At 37.9% G+C, this 12,909-nt stretch overlaps 1 protein-coding gene across 1 annotated transcript; it reads right to left on the bottom strand.

Moving 5' to 3' along the window:
• Nucleotides 1-8,410: 8,410 nt before the first annotated feature.
• Nucleotides 8,411-12,523, bottom strand: LOC143864428 (putative disease resistance protein RGA1). Its single transcript, XM_077375364.1, has 3 exons — nucleotides 12,347-12,523; nucleotides 8,886-12,237; nucleotides 8,411-8,771 (listed from the first exon to the last, which is right to left on the bottom strand). The coding sequence occupies exons 1-2, from the start codon at nucleotides 12,521-12,523 to the stop codon at nucleotides 8,941-8,943; spliced, it is 3,474 nt and encodes a 1,157-aa protein (XP_077231479.1). The 3' UTR covers nucleotides 8,411-8,771; nucleotides 8,886-8,940.
• Nucleotides 12,524-12,909: the final 386 nt, after the last annotated feature.

The raw sequence follows: 12,909 nt of genomic DNA, 5'->3' as shown, positions 1-12,909 counted from the left end.
CAAAGAGAATGGTTCTATGTGAACAATGTACTTCTTACTTGAAGTGGCACGAGCGGATTTTTTTCCTTTCAACGACGGTGCTAACATTGTTGAGTATGCTTGAAGAAGTGAAAGAGAAGAGACCTTCAGAGGATTGGTTGGTACATGCCATGCAACCTATGGTTCTGATATAGTTTGGAATTGGCAGATGCGAAGTTGGACGTGGTCCTGCAGTTGAATGATGGGATTATCATATGGCAAAGGGGCTTAGAGATGATTAGATAGTAAGCTTTATGGAGAGGCCTTTCCCTAAGAAATAGTGTTGAACATTTCAACGCTAGAGAAATGTACATAATCAAAAGAGATGGGAATCCTTGTGCAAGGTGACCCTAACATGGCAAGAGGCCAAGAGAGATGACTCTAGTGGGGACCAAACATGGAGGTATGTTGGATGAGTTGACGTGTATTGTGCTTTGAGTGCAAGGAAGTGTTTTGCCATATTGATGAAGTCGATGGTCGACAGAGAAGGAGGTCACTCATCAGAAGATGGAGTTGAGTTTGCCTTAGAGAAGGTAGTTATTCAAAGGCATATTTGGTGGCGTCCGTTTGCTAGAAGGCGACTCCACGGGGTCTCGTGTTGAGGTGCATGTGCTGATTTGCATTACTCTCAGTCAAGTGGCAGGCTGGGGGAAATCATATTTACAGAACTCTTGCTCAAACAAATCCGCAATACGAGAAGGAAAGATCCAATTAATCCCAAATTTGTTTAAATTTAAAGACCACAATTCTCTAGCAACTCAACAATGAATAAAGTGATGATAAATAGATTTTCCATCCCCCATGCATAAGGCACAATGATTAACAACTAATTGGTTTCGACCAAGGAAGCAGGATTCTTCCCTGGGAGCCTTCGATTCCCACTTCGATTCCCGTTTCGATTCCCGCTCTGGCAACCTTGAGTAGGATTCTTCCCTAGGAGCCTTCAATTCCCGCTTTCGATTCCCGCTCTAGCAACCTTGCTTTCGACTACAAGGGTGGTCCACCATCAAGATTTTGTTGAGCTAGGTAGTCCAACAAAACACACAGACCATGTGGTGCATGAATCTTCCAAGCTTTTCTGGTGTTGGCAGAAGGATTGAATTGAGAACTTCTCATTCAACTCCCATATCCAGATTCTCCAGTCAATATCGCTTCTTCAAATGTAGATTTGAGTCAATCCTACTATAAATAACCGTCACGGTGCACCTCTATCAAACAAGTTCCAAAAAAATTGAATTTTCCATTCAACCTTCCCATTCCGGCTATCGAAACAATCACACAGGCATTCCGATTAGAAGCCACACTCTGGACAAGTCGGGGAAATCAGCAAGAACGGCATTCGACCCCCACCAACAGTCCATCAAGAATCTAATTGTCCTCCCACGTCCAACTCTGATTCAAATGATGTTTTGGAACAATGTAGAAAATTTTCATTGTATCTCTCCAAACTGTTAATCCCATCCACCTATAATTTTTCATAGATTCCTAGCCCCCAATGCTCAACCTGTACTTCTCAGCAATCACTGCTCTGGAGAAGATTGTCAAAAAAAAAAAAAAACAGAGAGAGAGATTGACTTTCTCTCCAAATCTCCGCATCCATTTGTCATAACCAGGGCTCTGTCCAGACTGTCTTCTTCCTTCTACGCCGTGGATCCCCATCATAACCAACTTTGAAATATTTTCACATGAAAATTATTGTCATTTGATTTCATGGTTCCATTTTTATGCCTGTTAATAATTTTCCCATTTTCTTGTAGAGAATTCCTTTGAGATTTGATGAAGAGCAAGGATTGTGGAATCTTGAGAGGGAATTACCGGTAAGTATATTTTGTTGGTATTTGTAGAAATATTTGTTGTTGCATTTTATTTCTGATATCAATGAGCTTGCTACTTCATTTTTATATGTTTATTACAATTGTACAATTTATTTTTGCTTCTAAATGACCACTTGGCATATGTAGATTTTAATTCTAAAGTCTTGGTGTCAGCCTTCAGCTTTTTACTTTAAACATTGGGAAAGGTGTGCGTACTCGGTCGAGTAGATAAGCTTATCTACTCGGTCGGGTTAAAAACAGTGGGGACCCACATTTTTGGGGTGATCCAGACCATTCATTTGAAAGGCCCTTACCTAGATAGGGTGTCCACCAAAAATCAGCCCCATAGGATCATCCTAACCCATGCAACAGTGGAGGGAAAAATGAAAAAAAATGGACAAACACAGCTTGTCCACAAATCTGCCCATTTTTCCCTCCACTGTTAGATGGGTTAGGATGATCCTATGGGGCTGATTTTTCGTGGACACCTTATCTAGGTAAGGACCTTTCAAATGAATGGTTTGGATCACCCCAAAAATGTGGGTCCCCACTGTTTTTAACCCGACCGAGTAGATAAGCTTATCTACTCGACCGAGTACGCACACCTTTCCCTTAAACATTATATGGATATTGTTTACCACATTTTCTTGAGATGAGAAGTCATAGAATTTTGAAGTGGAAAAGAAACTAAATAATGATGCATGACATGATAGGGGGAGGGTGGACTGATTTGCGATGATGAGAGAAGATAGATAGAGATTCAAGTGCAAAGGAGAGCTAAAATGGACCTAGCTTAATGAAGATGGGGCATACCTTTGTTTGTAAGCTCCTTACTTAGGCAGATACTAACGTGAGCATTGAGTAGTAAGATACTAACGTGAGCATGGAAGGTAGAGAATAATAAGAAAAGAAAGAGATGTCCTAGAGAAAATTCATAGGGTTGGAGTTGAGGATGATTTGTAATGAATATTTGGGCAAAGAAAAAGGACCTAGGGTTTAAGAGATGAAAAATAGATAAATACTAATTATATGAGTAGAATAACAGAGAATGTCTTTAGGAGAGAATAAAAGAGAAAAGACGACCAAACATATGGGAGAGTGTATTATCATTCACACAAAATATGAGTAGAATGTCTTATTTACTACATGTTTCAAATGACTAAAATACCCTTAATGAGGATTATGTAGCCTTTTCTAACTGAAACAAAATGACCCAACTTCCTTAACATGGACTGGAGGATGTGGTTACATTGGTTGTCAACTGGTATAGGAGTAAACCAACAATATAATTAAACCTTTCAATTAAAAGTAAACCCGGATTATAATACAACCTATGAAAAATGATGTTGAGTTTGTATTCTCAAGACTTTTAACTCACTATGGACACAACATGACATCTATAGTCTTCAATTTCCTTTTTGTTTGGTATCGAGTGTCCTTGTAGTGCAAATCTGCTAATCTTTTACAGGCTTTAATTCTGATTTTACAACCCAGTCATCCTTTAGGCAGATTAGCCAATACACATGTTCGCTCTATCATGGCTTTGTTTATTCATGACTAGTTGGAAAGGGTGTGAAGATATCTGTTACCTAATAATCATAGAGATCTCCCATGTTAGAAATGCCCCAATTAACCCAATATTCTAATACATATTGATCCATCTTAATCTCCAACAAAAAAGCATGACTTGGAAATGTTGAAAAGGGTTTTGTTACTGGGCAAAGTATTGTGATATCTAGTATCAATGTTCATTATAAAACTGCAATCCTAAAACCATTAAGGAATAGTTTTGATTATACTGTGGAATAGAGTATAATGGTATAATATCATCATTGAAATTATGCTATGATTATCTTTAAAAAAAAGAAATTGTCTATGATTAGTGTGTTGTGTGCATGCACATATATTGTTTGTCAGCTATGTTACACGGATTCTTCTGAATGTGTCAGATTCCAATACTTCAACATTCTGTGCGACACTTCTAGATCTCAGTTTTATATGCTTTTTCTGAGTATTACCACAACTTCACAATTACCACATGTTTTGAGTTTTAACCATCCTAATAGTAAGGTTTTATATGGTAATTATTGAAGTATAAAAGATTAATTAACGCAATCTCTAACGACTTAAGCTTTTGGAGTAATTGGTTGTTTCACATAAATAAAACATTATATTTACTCAATCTTCCTAAATTTTAATATATTAATTGTCATAACCATAATATAATGTAAAAAAATTAAAATTTCAGAACTGATTAAAATATTTTGATGAAGCCACAAACCTTTCTTTCTTAGGCTTGCTGAATTCGACACTTGATTTCCTTGTCGGATTCCGACACTCGTACTCATACTCCTACTGATGCAATTACCGATAAACATCAGATGTAATGATATTCTTGAAATTGTGCAACAAATCGAAATGTAAAATTCTTTTTCATTATGCATGTTAGATCTCAAAATTAATTATGTCATATAATTACATGGTAGAAATCACAATGCTTGAGAAATTTTACAATGAGCTCTACCACTCAATTGGGTTATGGACCTCCAACAGTCACTCTTCACAGCTATTCCCTAAAGCACATACACGTCACTCTTCTTCCAAAAATGGAAATTTATACATAGGAAAAATCCTATAAAAGTAAAAATTGCTGGTTTTCACTGAAGCCCATTCTTACAGGAAGGACTCTACGAATACAAGTATATTGTAGATGGCGAATGGACATGCAATAAATACGAGTTGATAACGCGTCCCAACAAAGATGGCCATGTCAACAATTATGTCTATGTAAGATCTTCTTTCTAAAGCTCCAATTCACTTAGGCCCTGTTTGTTTTGGATTTTGAGAACCGATTGTGAGTCCAAAACTGATTATTAGACTCAATTTTAAGTTTAATTTTCAGTTCCAATGATCCCTTTTGGACTCACAATTGGTTCTAAAAAAGACGAGAAAACAAATAGGGCCTTCATTGACAAATCTTGAACAACTTATGTTTCTTGTTTGCTCTTGCTTTAAGAAAGGTTAAAGATCAGACAATGTTTGGAAGCATATGTGGATGATCAAGTGTAGAGTTTCATTGTATGCTACCATTCATGGGTGGATGCAATATTAATTATAGGTGAATTAGAACAACAAGTATCAGAATTCAGAATTCAGTAATAAAAGAATGCCATGACCTTGGCATTTTATACTTGTAAGCTTCCTTCGGGTTATTCCAGTTCTCAACCATTTGATGCAAATGCAATCATGGTCACAAATATTTGCCTCAGGAATTTCTCAGGTTTAGATTTTGATTTTTTTTGTTACTTTTGTGTTTATAGTGGGAAAGAATGGAATATTTAAAAATATCTGAAAATATTTAATGGAAGGAAAATAAATAATATCGTATATTTGTTGCGAATTTTGAAAAAGTTGGGAGTAGTTGTAGGGAAATGGTATCTGCACCAAGTGTTTCGATAAACAAGCGCTCCACTTGTTTGTCGTGTAGTATTTAAAGGGTTTAAAGAGCTTTTTGAGAACCGTACTAAAATCCTCTAAAATCCCTTTAAATACTACAGGACAAACAAGTGGAGCTATCGAAACACCTTGGCGCAGATATCATTTCCCTATTTGTAATTATGGATGCAATTCTCACATACCTATCATTGTGCAGTACTATTGTTTGGAAACTTGAAAGCATCACTCAACTAAAAAATGGGCCTAATCAAATTGACTGACTGAGTGACTCAAAGAAAAAACTGGAGTTCTTGGTCCATTTGAGTCAACTCAGCAGAGTTTCAGGTCAAGTTGATGGCCCCTAGTTAACTGAGTCAACTCGCTAGGTTTCTGTACTTTGGATAGGATTGAGATAAGTTAATTTACACCAAAACTTTGGTGTAGAGTTCTGCATTCCATTGCCTAAATTTAATTTGTTTGATCATTCTTTTTTAGGCTCTCTTAAGCGGGCAGTTAAGAGAATTGGATTAAAATGCTGTTCTTTGAACCATTTGATATATAAGGTGGAACCCACAATGTGAAACAATACATATTGCAAGACTCATGAGATTATGAAAGTAGTGTTTGAAATGGACCGCACGTCATAAAGTAGTCCTCTTCACGTTGTCCCCTTTGATTCTAAACCCACTTCTACCTACATAAATTTATGCAGGCAACTGATGTTGGCACTACCATATTTTGATAATTCCACTAACTCATCTTGTCTTTTGGTATTTAAACAGCTGCCAAAGGTTATTTCAATTCCCAAAAAGCACTCATAAGCCAATTAAAACAGAAAGGCAAGATGAGTTAATGCAAGTATCAAAACATGGTTGCATATCAACAGCCAATCTGAAAAGTATTCAATGAAGTGAGGGAGTGCCATTATCAAGAGAAGGGAGTGCAGATACCATTTCCCTAGATAAGATGTGCAGATTCTCACTAGAGAGAGAGAGATGGGAAGCTCATTTCTGCCTGTTATTGTTGTATTTCTTTTGATGGGGTGCAAAGTCATGGAAGCTTGGAAAGATGAGACAAAATTTATCCTTGTGGGAGGAAAGGTGATGTGCCAAGACTGCACCCAAGCCTGGAACGAGTGGGCCCATGGGACCCGGCCTATCCAGGGTACTCTCTGTTCTTCTTCTTTCTTTCTTTTTTCGTCATTTTTTATGCCCAGAATTTATATAGGACCCTGCACACTTCAAATTTTATTGATGAATAAAAGAAGTACACGAGGGCTCATACCACCTTACCTCAAAACTAAAAATAAGAAAAATTACTTACAAGGAATACGAGGGATGCCCAAAGAGTCACATCTTAAAGTGCCCCTAGTCCTACCAATATGTATAATTCACTTTTCCTTTATAGGCAAAATTAGCCAAAGAGTCACCATCCTCGTTAGCTTCTTTGAATTCATGCGACACTCCGGCTTTAAACTCTAAAACCAAAGATTTAAGCTCATCCCAATAATATTTAATGGACCATGAAGGATCCTTATTGTCAATGACCATATCTATCAAGATTATACCATATGCTTCAAGCAACATGATAGACCAAATACTTTATAGTACCTCAGCCTATCTAACATACTACTAGTCTCTGTCTGCAAGTTAGTGCCATTGTCATAAAAATAAGAGGCAAATAAAAATCTCTCCTCTATGTTTTCTTATGATTTCTTCTCTACCGATAAGCTAGGATTGCCTTTGGAGGAACCCTCCCTACTCAATTTGAACTCATTCTTCTTGAATTTTCACCAGGTTTGAGAATTTTTTCATTTGGAAACTGATTATAATCTTGAGTGAAAAATGGATGTAAAATTTGTTTTACCTCCATTTTACGTAGAAAGAAACAAAGCCTAACGAAAACAATGATGCGTTCAAAAAACAATTCTCTGCTTATAATTTACCAAAAATAATGTTATGGATCATCGAAATTTGCATTAATAACACCCATCAATTAAGCTTGCGAAATGATTACAAGTATATTACATGTAGGCTGCAGGGTTGCCTTAATCAAATGATGAGACCGACGAAGAGGGCGAGTTTGAAATGAGTGTTGAGAGATACATCAATGGGAAGGAATTGAAAGCTGGAGATTGCTCCGCGAGGCTTGTGTCATCGCCTGAACCCTCCTGTAACATCCTCTCCAACTTTGCCGGAGGCCGGTCGGGGGTGAAGCTCAGTCGGCCCTCTCATGTTTATAGACATCAGATCAAGTATACACTTGGGCCCTTCTACTTCACATCTCCAATTTGTGATGAACCTGATACCACTGAATTGCCTAGCCAAAGAGGAAACTATTGATTATAGTGTGTTTGTTTTGTTGTTGATGGGAGACTTGCATTCTTATGTCTTCTTAATTTTTTGTACCTTCTATTGAATAATAAGAGCAAGATGTTTTGTTTAGGCCACTGGTATTGGCATTACCATGTTTTAGTAATTCCACAAACTTAGATTAGTCTTTTCTGTTTTAATTGGTTTTGAGAGCGTTTTGGGAACTGTAATAACCTTTGACAGCTGTTTAAATAATAAAAGAAGATAAGTAGATAACTAAAATAAGAAGAATGCTTTATGGCAGTTATGACTGATTTTCTGCACATCCTAAATTGGTTTTGACCAATGAGGGCGCTCTTTCCCTGTTTTTTTGCATGGGCTCCTGTGAGTCTAGCATTCCTCCTAAAATAAAATCTGATTAGAATGAATTAAATCAACCTGATTGGACTGCAGGAAAAACATTTCTCATGGGAAATCATACGATTATGGCTTATTTAAAAGGATATCACTATAAATTGAACATCCCTCTATATATTGAACTGCGGTGGCTCAAGTTATTTTTTTAATTTTTAATCAAATGATTTAAAAAACAAGAAATTTTGGAAAATCTTTTCTTTTCCAAACAATTCATGCAATCCAAACAGTGCCTAAAACTACACTAAAAGTTCCAACTTATTACAAATTTTAATTAGGTAAAGCAATAATAGGATTCAACACAATTCGGAACACACACAAAATATAGAGAGACAACAGAGAGTAGATAATTTAGTGATAATAATCGGCATCAACAGAGAGTAGATAATTTATTGATAATTTGAAACAGAGATAATGTTTATCAGAAATACATTTCACTAAATTTTGATGAAGAAAGCCTTCATAAACCACAATCTCCACACTAGAATCCACATCTGAAATCTATTGAAAAATCCAAGAGGAGGAGGACTAGCCAGCTTGGCTCGGACATAACATGGGCAAACACACTACAAGAAGACAAGAATCAGATAGAAAGAGGCAACCCTTATTAAAACTACCACAACAGACGCTTAGTACATATAACTGAAAATAGAAGCAAAAACCAAATAGCAATCCCCTGCCCCAAGAGCAGACCACAACCTCAAGAAACATACAAAAACCACCATAGAAAAGAGCAAATCCCGAACAGAGAATTCTACCCCCAAACTCAGCCACAAATCTGCAGAAAATCCTCCAAATTTGGTAAAAATTGGTTAGATAGATGAACGAAAATTAAAGAAAGAAAGTATGTTATATAATTAAAAGCTAAAGAGGGGATTATGAAATAACGAACCTGGGATGGTAGAGTGAGTCGGAGAAGGGTACGGTTGAGAGAGAAAATCACCGTTTCAGTGGGCAAGGTAGCAGGGGAGTAGGGTATGGATGCATCTGCTTTTCTTCTCTGTTGTTGGGAGTGGGACAATGTAGATTTCGGGTACATGGGCAATCTTGTGCCAATCCTCTCCTCTCTCCCTTTCCCATCGTCTTTCCAAATTTGGACAATTGCCAATATACAGTGTTTGGAGTGCGGTGAGGCGTTGTAGTCCGGCGGGCAATGAAGTCATTTTACCACAATTAGAGATCCACAAATATTGAAGTGATGTGAGCTTTTCGACCCACTCTCCCAATGATGCCAACTCATCACAACAATTGATTTCCAGTCTTTTTAGGGCAGTAAGGTACCGCAAGTCATCCGGCAAAGAAACCATCTTTTTACAGCTAAAAATCTCCAATGACTCAAGAGATTTCAAACGCTGCCCATCTAGCGATGATGCCAACTCATCACAACCACCAATTTTCAGATTTTTTAGGGCAGTAAGGTACCGCAAGTCATCCGGCAAAGAAACCATCTTTTTACAGCTAAAAATCTCCAATGACTCAAGAGATTTCAAACGCTGCCCATCTGGCAATGATGCCAACTCATCACAACCATCAATTTGCAGGTGTTTTAGGGCAGTGAGGTACCGCAAGTCATCCGGCAAAGAAACCATCTTTTTACAGCCAACAATCTGCAATGATTGAAGAGATTTCAAGCCCCTTACTACCCCTTCCTCCTCGGGTAATGATGCCAGGTTTTCACACCCTCTAATCTCTAACTTTTCGAGAGATGTGAGGTTTCGCAATCCCTCCGGCAAAGACACCAGCTTATTACAACACAAAATGATCAATGACTTGAGAGCAACGAAATTGTCGAGCTCCCTAGGAAGACTACTCAATTTGTAGCAATATGAAATTTTTAAACGTTGGAGTGCACTGCCGTCTCGCAGAAAGCTTTCTGGAAAGGAAGACATCTCAACAAGATGATCAATATGAAGGGAGGTAAGATGCTGAAAACATGGCAGGGTGATCAACTTTGAACAGTCTTCAATCTTCAATTCAACGAGGCAAGGAAAAGCTTCTCCTTTCTCCACTGATGCCCACATCTCTAAATTTTCCATTTCATGTAGCGAAAGGCTTTTCAAAGATGGAAAGGAAAATCCATTCAATGTGCTATTACCGTAAAACTCATTGTTGATCTGCTTCAATGCAGACATTCCAGATATCACAAGATTCTTGAGCGAGGGAAGTTGGCCAAGTGGTGGGAGATTTTCACATCTCCGGCAATTTGAAAGAGAAACATTAACTAGATTTGTGAGCAATGAATTCTGTATCCATCCTGGAAATCGAATACCCTCATAGTCTGTTATCTGCAAATCTTTCAAATCACAGTGTGGTTCAAGGCCTTCTAACACTTTTTCCTGCATCTCAACATCACCACGATCACCCCACCATGATAACTCCAATTCTCTGAGGTTTTTCTTGCGTTTCAAGTTGGCTTGTTTCGCATCACTTGCATTTCTCACAAGGTTAAGTTGTTTTATTGATAGTTCTCCTCTAAGCTTTAAATTGCTCAACTCACTGAGGCGGCGTCCATCCTCGTCACCCACAATGAAAATGGATAGCGTCTGGAGGCAGGTCAGCTTCCCAATCCCAATGGGCACACAAGTTAATGACGAACATCCATAAGTATCTACGTGTCTGAGGCTACTCATTTTTCTCATGTCCTTGGGCAAATTGAGGAGATTGAAACAATGTCTTAGTTTCAATGTTTGCAAATTTTGTAGGTTGGTAATCGATTCAGGTAATGTTACAATCTCATAATTACCGGAGAGGTTGATGTATCTTAGCTGTTTCAAATTGCATATTGAATGTGGGATCTCTCTAACACAAAATCCACTAAGATCTAGGCATCGCAAGTATCTAAGTTTCTTTATGTTGCTAGGGACAGAATAATTATAAACATCGCCCAATAGTATTGTTCGTATGGTTTTGGCCTCGTACAACCTCTGCTCTTCTAATAGTGAATCCAAATGAGAATAGACATATCGGGTCGATGTAGGAATATCTACAATTTTTTTCCGATCCACGATATGACACTTGTTCCCAATAACAGACTGTGCAAGATCGTGAACCAAATCATGCATTTTGCAACTTGTTATATTTCCAGAGTCGTCTTTTTCTATGTCTTGGAAGAAAGACCTCCATAATAAATCATTGAAAATCTCATTTCCAATGTCTTCCAACTCCATTCCTACCTTAGGGGTAACAAAGCCATTAGCCATCCACAAAAGAATAAGTTCTTCTTTCCGAATGGTAAAGCCTTTAGGGAATACAGAGCAAAACGAAAAGCATTGCCTTAGATGAGATGGCAAATTAATATAGCTCAATATTAGAGCCGGCAAAATTTCATTTTCTCCTAGTTCCCATATCTGGCTGTCTCTTACAGACAACCATGAAGCTTCCTCCCTTTTGCCACGCAGGAGTCTTCCTAATGCCTTTGCTGCTAATGGCACACCCCCACATTTTTTGACAATCTGTTCACCAATTGGAATCAAATTTTGATGCTCTTCACTTCTCCCTGATCCAAATGCTTGACGTTCAAACAGAGACCAACAATCACTGTCTGATAAACCAGTCAAGTGGAGGAGGGATCCATGAAGCCCACCCATCATCGATGCAACCGTTTCTTTACGAGTAGTCACAATGATTTTGCTCCCTTTAACGTTACATTTTAAGATTTGCTTCAGATTATCCCACTTTCCTCCATCTTCGTTCCATACGTCATCAAGTACAAGCAAAAATCTCTTCTCACATATTATATTTTGTAGTTTTTTTCGCATCTCCTCTAACTGTGTAACATCTGTTTTAGTTCCAGTTGCAGATTCTAAAATTTTTTTTACAATTCCAGTAACATCAAAATCTTGAGACACATAAATCCACATGCTTAGCTGAAAATGGCCTATTACAATCTCATGATTGAAGGCCAATTTAGCTAGTGTGGTTTTCCCCAGACCCCCCATGCCAACTAGCGCAATAACCGGGACTTCATTTTCATTATTATTAACATCGGCTTGCAATAGCCGCACAATCTCTTCTTTATCCTTATCTCTCCCATAAACTTCTAATTCATTTACATCGGACACAGATTCATGCACATCGGACACAGTATGTGTTCTCTCTTGACTCCCAGGACTAGTAGTTGTTACATCCAATTTGAACTCCACCCTTGCTTGTACAATTTTTTGTATTCTCGTGAGAATCTTTTTTGTCCTGGTTGCTATCTTATGGCGTTGGAATTGTAAACAAGGTAAGAAGGTATTGCTTACCTGAATGTTGCCACACCCAATTGAGCGTAATCGCTGAGCTTCCACAGCCCAGTCTGTCAAGATGTCATCAGCATCAATAGGCCGCATCTATAAGATTTGAGAGCCAAACCTTCAGCTGCTCATCCTTGAACGCCTTCGCCTCTGCGTTTGGGAGTACAGCACGAATCGTAAGTAAGATTCTCTGAAGCTCTTCCACATCATCCTTAACATCCCCCAGTAACTGAAGCTCATTTTGGATTAGAGAGCCCAATTTCCCAAGCAGCATACCAATGATAGCATACGCCATGTTTTTAGGAAAAAAAATTCTCTCCAACTAGAGCGAGTAGAATCACACAGATATCTTGAAAGCTATTCCTATAAGATGGTTTTTTATATAGATCAACTCTTCTTTTTACTATTCCTTTTTTATTTTCATTTTTCATGGATCTTCCTTTTTTTACATGGACAACCCCCTCTACTGTTAAAGATGTGGACATAAATACACTAGAGGAGGATGTTCCAAGTAAATAAAAGGGGCGAATATATCACTTCCCTTGCTTTATTTTGTTCTCTAATTTATAGATACATTTGCTTTAGTTGATAACCTTACTTTCAATTTCTCTTGTGCAACGATCATTTTCCACACCACGAAGCAGCGTTACATTATTTCTATGCAAGCGACAAATAAGGGGT

This window comes from Tasmannia lanceolata, unplaced genomic scaffold (genome assembly GCF_043159265.1).
Source record: "Tasmannia lanceolata isolate RefF3 unplaced genomic scaffold, GAP_Taslan_0.1 ptg000048l, whole genome shotgun sequence".
Lineage (NCBI taxonomy): Eukaryota > Viridiplantae > Streptophyta > Magnoliopsida > Canellales > Winteraceae > Tasmannia > Tasmannia lanceolata.
Note: the sequence above shows the minus strand (reverse complement) of the source record. Positions and strands in the feature narration are given on the sequence as shown.

Bases quoted from the DNA above. Each gene is read 5' to 3' on its own strand.
- LOC143864428 (XM_077375364.1), bottom strand. From the start codon at position 12,523: ATGGCGTATGCTATCATTGGTATGCTGCTTGGGAAATTGGGCTCTCTA. The intron at 12,238-12,346 runs GTTTGGCTCTCA...GGCAACATTCAG, and splicing joins TCAAGGATGAGCAGCTGAAG to GTAAGCAATACCTTCTTACC.